The sequence below is a fragment of the Bolinopsis microptera genome, chromosome 9 (genome assembly GCF_026151205.1).
Source record: "Bolinopsis microptera isolate Bmic1 chromosome 9, MBARI_Bmic_1.0, whole genome shotgun sequence".
NCBI classification, from domain to species: domain Eukaryota; kingdom Metazoa; phylum Ctenophora; class Tentaculata; order Lobata; family Bolinopsidae; genus Bolinopsis; species Bolinopsis microptera.
In genome coordinates this window covers 14,371,224-14,379,870 of record NC_087080.1, presented here as the reverse complement: position 1 = coordinate 14,379,870, position 8,647 = coordinate 14,371,224, and the positions used below count along the sequence as shown (strand labels likewise).

Sequence of the window (8,647 nt, the reverse complement as noted above, 5' to 3'; positions counted from 1 at the left end):
ATTTATTTTAAAAAAACCACGGATATTTTAAATTTATTTCTATTTGTCGTATAATCATAAACAATTTAATTCTGTTTTCAAGAATGCGCGGCTTTGGCGGCCAGTTATTGATTTATACATTAAATTGAATTTTAAATAGAAATGTGAATATATCAAAATTTAAAACTTTCAAAACGGAGGCTTATAAATATTATTATATTATGATTGTAAAATAAAGGATAAAATTTTAAATTTGTTTCACTAAAATTTGTTTCACTTAAGTCCTAGTATTTATCCCTTTCGTCTTAAAGTTTTAAGATAACTCTCCTTAAATTATTTTAATGCAGTCACTCAGATAAGTTTATACCAGGACACTTCAACAAAAACACATACTCTGCCCACAATATGGGGCCATAATTGTTTCAATTATGTAACTGTATAGAATTATTATTATTATAAATGGTTTACTGTATTCATTGGTATGAAAAATTTCTAACACATACTGTAACAATTTTTTCCCAAGGTAGCAAATGGAATTCATCAATGAAGTGCATTTGTTATAGGTTGCCATACTGGCAAAGTCGTAAAAACCATCAATATGAACAGATTAGCTCAACTAAAACTCTTGGTATGGAAAAATCTCAAGATACAGAAGAAGCACAAACTTGCAACTGCATTTGAAATTGGGCTGCCAATATGTATGGTAGTCATACTTGTGATAATACGTCATTACATTAGTAAAGAAGAGCAGTGTACCAGTAAGTATGGCAAATCGTAACTGTTACTAGACTTGATATCTTGATATGCTATTGCTATGGATACAATTCTAAATATCGTTTCTTATCCAGTCATCTTATTATTGGTTCATTATTTTAGGTTAAATAGACTAACCATAATTCCCCCAGCAAACAAGGACATGGGAGGGTATTGCGATTACACACTGTTTACACCAGCATTATTCCCCCTAATACCTCCCTGCACCACATTGCATTGTGACCTAAATGTCAGCTTTGCTCCTGACAACAACATGACTAGACTATACATGGCAGCCATCAAGAATTACTATGGACTCAACACTAAAGGGTTTGCCACCGAAGATAAAATGGTCGCGTTTTTGGGGTTACAGAACAACACAAAGAGCAGTCCTCACTCAGGTTAGTTGGGATGGAACTTTCTTCTTTTTGAGATTATCTATTTTTTTGCTGCTGAATATTTTCATCTCGCCATTTAAAACCGCTCTGACATGGTGAGTATCTGACACTTGTGTCAGATGCTTTCCATGTGGGTGGTTTACAGGCACAATATTTCATTTAATTTTTTCATACCTGATATTTGTACGTATCTTTTTTTGTACGTATCTTTTTTTTTCTAATGCTGTTGAATTTCATTATTCTCAGTATCACCATGGCTGGGAGGGATAGTGTTTAACACAACAAACAAAAACAAGATCCACTACTCGATCAGACTAGATGCTGTACCTCGGTTAAAGAACCATTCTGAACCAAAAGTTAAAAACTGGAGAACCAGAGTAAGTTGGTTATTTGGTAAATTCAGCCTGGATTATATGTGTAACCTAGTTTGATCAAGTAAAATCAGTTACTGACAACATAATATGGTATACAGTATTAAAAACTCTTGAGTCTTGATTTACTAATTAGCTTAAAATGTACAGTGTTTTGAACACCTTGATAGCGTGAATGTATTGACAGTGAATTGTATAAATGTATCATATTTATCAGTTTTAAGTATCATATTTCAGTTTTAAGTTCCATTTTTTGCATTTAATAGTAAGTTTTCAGTTCTGCAAGTCTTTTAAGTAGACTTATCAGGTCTTTAGGATGTTCTTAGTAACTACTTTGGATTTGTGTAAAGTTCGATAACAAATCATATTTATTGTCAGTGGGTGTATCCAGTGTTCCAAGTGATAGGACCACGAGAGATAAACAACAGTTTTGGAGGAGACCCAGGCTACTTCAGAGAAGGGTTCCTGGCATTGCAGCATGCAATAGACAGGGCCATTATCATGAGCGAAACTGGCAAGGTGAGTGATGGTTCTTGGCTATACTGATTTAAAAGTAAAATATTGCATGGATTTCCAATTTGAGTGCACTTAAATGACAATATTCTTAGCTCTTTATTCCATTTACGTGGGCATAATCCAGTTTGAGATTTTGTAATCAATTGAAGGGATCATTTATAATCGTCTAAAACCACCCTTCAGTTTCCACAACCAGTGGTTATGAAAAGGATGCCCTACCCAAAGTTCGAACTGGACGGTTTTATCTACGTTATAGAAAATACTCTTCCCTTCCTACTCCTCATCGCTTTTCTGGCCATGAACATAAACGTTGTGAGAGCTGTGGTAACTGAAAAGGAAAAACGGATCAAGGTAAACATTGATAGAATATCATTATGCAATTTTAGCATTTAATTCGGTTAGTACGCAAAAACCTCTTTAAATTAAATCAGATTCAATTGTATAGATATAGGTTAATCTGATGGCGACATCTTGTAGACTGAGAAAATTTCCCTTCCCTAAGGTCGATTACAAGATTTTCCGAGCATTTTTTCCCCTTCTTAGTTAGCTGTGGTCTAAGATGCTATATTGTCTGCACTAAGCAAAACCTCTCCCTAAAAAGAGTAAAGTTGTAGTAAAGTGGTTTTACTAGACAAGTAACTAGACGTCAGATTAGCTCATTAAGTCTACCTAATGGTGTGTGTGTGTGTGTATTGTGCTCTATATTTAGTCTGTTGTGTGCTCTATTAACAGCAGGATATGGTCAGCTCATGTGTTATATTTAGACTTTGTGCAGACTCCAGCCAGCTGTAAATTAGTGGTGATCATTTTACTTCTGGTTACTAAGTTGTGTAAAAATGACGACGTGGAAAAACTCAAACTGTCCAGTGTCCATAAGAGTGACTTTCATAGTGCAATACTGTGAAATTCACAGTATTGCACTATAAAAGTGTGAATCAAATACACATAGAAGTTCTCTTAAAACTATAATTCTAAGTGCACTTTGACACATCAATGAGTAATCTACCAACTACCCATCAGGAAGCGATGAAGATAATGGGTCTATCCGGCTGGGTGCATGCAGTGGGCTGGTATATTGAGATAATGATGGTCATGATAATACCTGTCATACTTATAGCTATCTGTCTCAGATATGGGCTCTATCTTTACAGTGACCCTTCTCTCCTCTTCGTATTCTTACGTGAGTTGGCAAACTATGGATGTGATATTATTAAAGTAAGAAAAAATAACGAAGAAGGAAGCGTTTCTTGAAAATCACCTTGATGTAATATCATATTGTAATTCAAAATGGTTTTGTGTAAATAATTTCAATGGTTTCATATTTGTTTAATTGATAAGTTTGTTATAAAACGTGATTGATTGAATCCCTCAGTCGCATACACGATAGCCAGTATCTCGTTTAGTTTTCTTATCTGCACCCTGTTTTCCCGCGCTAATGTCGCTGCTGGCGCTGCTGGTGTCTTCTGGTTCCTCAACTATTCGCCCTACTTCTTTTTACAGGTTAGCTACTTTAGATATCTACCATCTCTACAATTGCTCTATATTCTAATGTATCAATCTTTAATGGTATTCTAAAGATTTATTATTATTATTTATTATTTTTCAGCAATTCTACGAGAATATGAGTGTTTCTCAGAAGTTAGGAGTGTCACTGCTTTCTAATACTGCTATGGGTGTCGGCTCCAAGGTAAGATTTCTCTATCATAGAGCGGCAGTTATCAACCCTATCAAAGTATCAACATAATTAAATCTGAGAATCTGCTCAGCTACAAAATCTGTGGCAAGGTTGAGTTTTAGGGAATAGTTATAACAATGCAGCTACTCAAATAAAGTTGTGTCTTATTGTATCAAGTTACCGGTTATAGGACGTATATCTTCTTTGCATGTCTTGTATTTAAATAATCACCACTTTTTGATGCATTTTTATGGTTTGTACATGGCACCAAAATCCTTGATTCCTGAGTTCAGTTCAACTTTTGACGTTGAGTAGCTAAGAAGTTGCAGTTACTCGATTAAAATATTTACCAAATTTGTGAGGGAGTGTATCGCGAGGAAACATCTGTCGGCAACCAATCAAAACTGTCCAAAACACATGCCCCACACGTGAGGCCACATTAAATAGCTGATAATATTTTATATCGGATCTTTTGTCATGGCTTTAAGTAAGGTTATACAGAGAAAAAGAAGGGATGTGAGGAAACAAGGAACTTCTTTCATTAATTTCCTTTTTATACAAATATTGCAGAAATGTGATGAACAGTAGGCAATACCACTACAATACCACTACAACACCACTACAATACCACTACAATACCACTACAATACCACTACAATACCACTACAATACCGCTACAATACCACTACAATACCACTACAATACCACTACAATTCCACTACAATACCACTACAATACCACTACAATATCACTACAATACCAATACAATACCAATACAATACCACTACAATACCACTACAATACCACTACAATACCACTACAATATCACTAAATTACCACTACAATACCACTACAATACCACTACAATACCAATACAATACCACTTCAATACCACTACAATACCACTACAATACCACTACAATACCACTACAATACCGCTACAATACCACTACAATACCACTACAATACCACTACAATACCACTACAATACCACTACAATACCACTACAATATCACTACAATACCACTACAATACCACTACAATACCACTACAATACCACTACAATACCACTACAATATCACTACAATACCACTACAATACCACTACAATACCACTACAATACCACTACAATACCACTACAATACCACTACAATACCACTACAATACCACTAAAATACCACTACAATACCACTACAATACCACTACAATACCACTACAATACCACTACAATACCATTACAGGTACTAGCAGAACACGAAGCAGCGGAGATAGGGGTCCAGTGGGCTGACTTCCTCACAGACACTAACACTGGAGACTTACCTTTTGGGAGTATAGTACTGGTCCTCGTATTCGACACATTCCTCTACATACTGCTAGCCTGGTTAGTAGGGGGTTGGTAAGGGGGGGGGGGGGTTCTTGTATTCGACACATTCCTCTATATACTGCTAGCCTGGTTAGTAGGGGGGTTAGTAAGGGGGGGGGGTTCTTATATTCGACACCTTCCTCTACATACTGCTAGCCTGGTTAGTAGGGGGTTAGTAAGGGGGGGGGGTTCTTATATTCGACACATTCCTCTACATACTGCTAGCCTGGTTAGTAGGGGGGTTAGTAAGGGGGGGGGGGGTTCTTATATTCGACACCTTCCTCTACATACTGCTAGCCTGGTTAGTAGGGGGTTAGTAAGGGGGGGGGGTTCTTATATTCGACACATTCCTCTACATACTGCTAGCCTGGTTAGTAGGGGGTTAGTAAGGGGGGGTTCTTATATTCGACACATTCCTCTACATACTGCTAGCCTGGTTAGTAGGGGGTTAGTAAGGGGGGGGTTCTTATATTCGACACATTCCTCTACATACTGCTAGCCTGGTTAGTAGGGGGGTTAGTAAGGGGCCGAGGGGGGGAGGGAATATTAGGGTTCTTGTTGGTCACATGTTGCCAACACAAGAACTTTTACCTGTCCGCTCACAGAGCACAATATAATAACACATTATATCAGGTACATAGAAGCAGTGTTTCCAGGGGAGTTTGGAGTACCTAAGAAGTGGTACTTCCCTTTCACTCCCTCTTATTGGGGCTTCTGTCAGAGCGAGCAGTTTGCAGACATGATCATCAGTAAGTACTTTTAGTTGTTATTGTCATGACAACCTTGCTTTGTCATGACAACCTTGCTTTGTCATGACAACCTTGCTTTGTCATGACAACTTTGCTTTGTCATGACAACCTTGCTTTGTCATGACAACCTTGCTTTGTCATGACAACCTTGCTTTGTCATGACAACCTTGCTTTGTCATGACAACCTTGCTTTGTCATGACAACCTTGCTTTGTCATGACAACCTTGCTTTGTCATGACAACCTTGCTTTGTCATGACAACCTTATCACGGTATGACTCTCCGGTAAGTTCAGTAGGGGAATGCATGTTATCTACCAACATGTTTTAATAGATAAGTTATTAACTTAATACTTGCCTTGAAGGGACACAAAAAATAGACTGAATTCTAGCAAAGTCTCGCACTGAATATCTGCACACTGACTGATATTATTTATACTGCAATGTTACTATACTCTGATACGCAGTCTCACACTTGATCACTGTACACCAGTACGAGTGATCAGTCACATGACCTGGAGTAGACTGGCACAGTACAGTACTATGCAGTACTGACTGGAACATCAGTGTATTACACCTACTCAGGTGCCTGTTCTTATACGCTTTTACACTGTTACACTGTTACACTCTGTCCCTGTTACACTGTTACACTGTTACACTGTGTCCCTGTTACACTGTTACACTGTTACACTGTTACACTGTTACACTATTACACTGTTACACTGTTACACTGTTTCACTGTTACACTGTGTCCCTGTTACACTGTGTCCCTGTTACACTGTTACACTGTTACACTGTTACACTGTTACACTGTTACACTGTGTCCCTGTTACACTGTTACACTGTTACACTGTTACACTGTTACACTATTACACTGTTACACTGTTACACTGTTACACTGTTTCACTGTTACACTGTTACACCGTGTCCCTGTTACACTGTTACACTGTGTCCCTGTTACACTGTTTCACTGTTACACTGTGTCCCTGTTACACTGTTACACTGTTACACTGTTACACTGTTACACTGTGTCCCTGTTACACTGTTACACTGTTACACTGTTACACTGTTACACTGTTACACGGTTACACTGTTACACTATTACACTGTTACACTGTTACACTGTTACACTATTACACTGTTACACTGTTACACTGTTACACTGTTACACTGTGTCCCTGTTACACTGTTACACTGTTACACTGTTACACTGTTACACTATTACAATGTTACACTGTAACACTGTTACACTGTGTCCCTGTTACACTGTTACTCTGTTACACTGTTTCACTGTTACACTGTTACACTGTGTCCCTGTTACACTGATACACTGTTACACTCTGTCCCTGTTACAATGTTACACTGTAACACTGTTACACTGTTACACTGTGTCCCTGTTACTCTGTTACACTGTTACACTGTTACACTGTTACACTGTTACACTGTTACACTGTTACACTATTACAATGTTACACTGTAACACTGTTACACTGTGTCCCTGTTACACTGTTACTCTGTTACACTGTTACACTGTTACACTGTTACACTGTTTCACTGTTACACTGTCACACTGTGTCCCTGTTACACTGATACACTGTTACACTCTGTCCCTGTTACAATGTTACACTGTAACACTGTTACACTGTTACACTGTGTCCCTGTTACTCTGTTACACTGTTACACTGTTACACTGTTACACTGTTACACTGTTTCACTGTTACACTGTTACACTGTGTTATTTATCACTCAATAAATAGTTCCTTCATTTGTAGTGGTGGTCTGGGGACTAAAGGTATTTGTTGAGAGTACTCACTGTTAATATTCTAAAGTACGTACTATACTATACTATGTGGAAATGTCTGAGTTGTTCACCATATAATATGCTGGATATGGTGGTGACTCGAAATTTGTCATTAGAATCAGCTAAGGATTTAGCGTTAAAAAACCACTCGTGGTGAAGTTTACTAGACTGTTCAGTGTTCAGACAAGATTTTTAGAGGAGCTCGAGAATTTCAGCGAACAATATTGTTCATGTTGTTGACGACATCAATTAATTCTGTTCCTCTGAAACTGTTAAAAAACGGGCATTAGATCGTACCCTGCAGGATCAGATGGTGTGGGGGTTCTGCGGAAGAGGCTGACATGGAGAGATAGTGTGAGAGGTCTGTGGAAGAGGCTGACATGGAGAGATAACGCAGGTCCCTCTTATTGCACTACTGATGAAGAGTCTTTAGACTCAGATGAAGTGAGGTCACCTCTCTTATCACGTGACCAGGAGGCAACCCCACTTGAACGTAGGCCTGCTCGCATGTTTAGCATATTATGTGTAGTAATGCAATGAAATGTTTTGTAAAATGCCGGGAAATGTTAACTTGCCATGTTGTAATGCTGAATTCTTGTGCACGTCACCTTATTATTATTAATATTAGAACGTGACCTCCTTAGCACGTGACCTCCTTAGCACGTGACTTTACCTTCTTGACTATCACTAGATCGCACCACTCTACAATTCTTCTTGTATGTAAATGTTATGAGCCTTAAAATTGTAAAGATATTCGGTTCTTTTGCGATAGTCAAAACGCGACAACTAGCGCTGGATGGCGACAACTAGCGCTATCCAGCGCTAGTTGTCGCCATCCAGCGCTAGTTGTCGCTATCCAGCGCTGGATAACGCTGGCCAGCGCAAAATATATATGTTCGATAATTGTCGCTATCCAGCGCTAGTTGTCGCCATCCAGCGCTAGTTGTCGCCATCCAGCGCTAGTTGTCGCTATCCAGCGCTAGTTGTCGCTGGCTATGCGACACTGTCGCACGCGATAGTTTGCGATGGCCAGCGCAACTGGCCA

General features: G+C 38.5%; 1 protein-coding gene across 2 annotated transcripts in view; it reads left to right on the top strand.

Annotated features, from left to right (window-relative positions):
- The first annotated feature begins 500 nt into the window (after nt 1-500).
- The window catches only part of LOC134821189 (phospholipid-transporting ATPase ABCA3-like), a 40,174-nt gene continuing 32,027 nt past the window's right edge, over nt 501-8,647 (top strand). Inside the window, exons 1-10 of one of the 2 annotated variants that reach the window (XM_063831871.1) lie at nt 501-737; nt 885-1,133; nt 1,377-1,507; nt 1,880-2,020; nt 2,201-2,368; nt 3,038-3,197; nt 3,390-3,517; nt 3,624-3,704; nt 4,934-5,073; nt 5,689-5,804. In XM_063831871.1, the coding sequence (XP_063687941.1) occupies nt 578-737; nt 885-1,133; nt 1,377-1,507; nt 1,880-2,020; nt 2,201-2,368; nt 3,038-3,197; nt 3,390-3,517; nt 3,624-3,704; nt 4,934-5,073; nt 5,689-5,804 (1,474 nt within the window). In that variant the 5' untranslated portion in view covers nt 501-577. The remainder of the gene's footprint in view (nt 738-884; nt 1,134-1,376; nt 1,508-1,879; nt 2,021-2,200; nt 2,369-3,037; nt 3,198-3,389; nt 3,518-3,623; nt 3,705-4,933; nt 5,074-5,688; nt 5,805-8,647) is intronic. The other variant, XM_063831870.1, reaches the window with a different exon arrangement.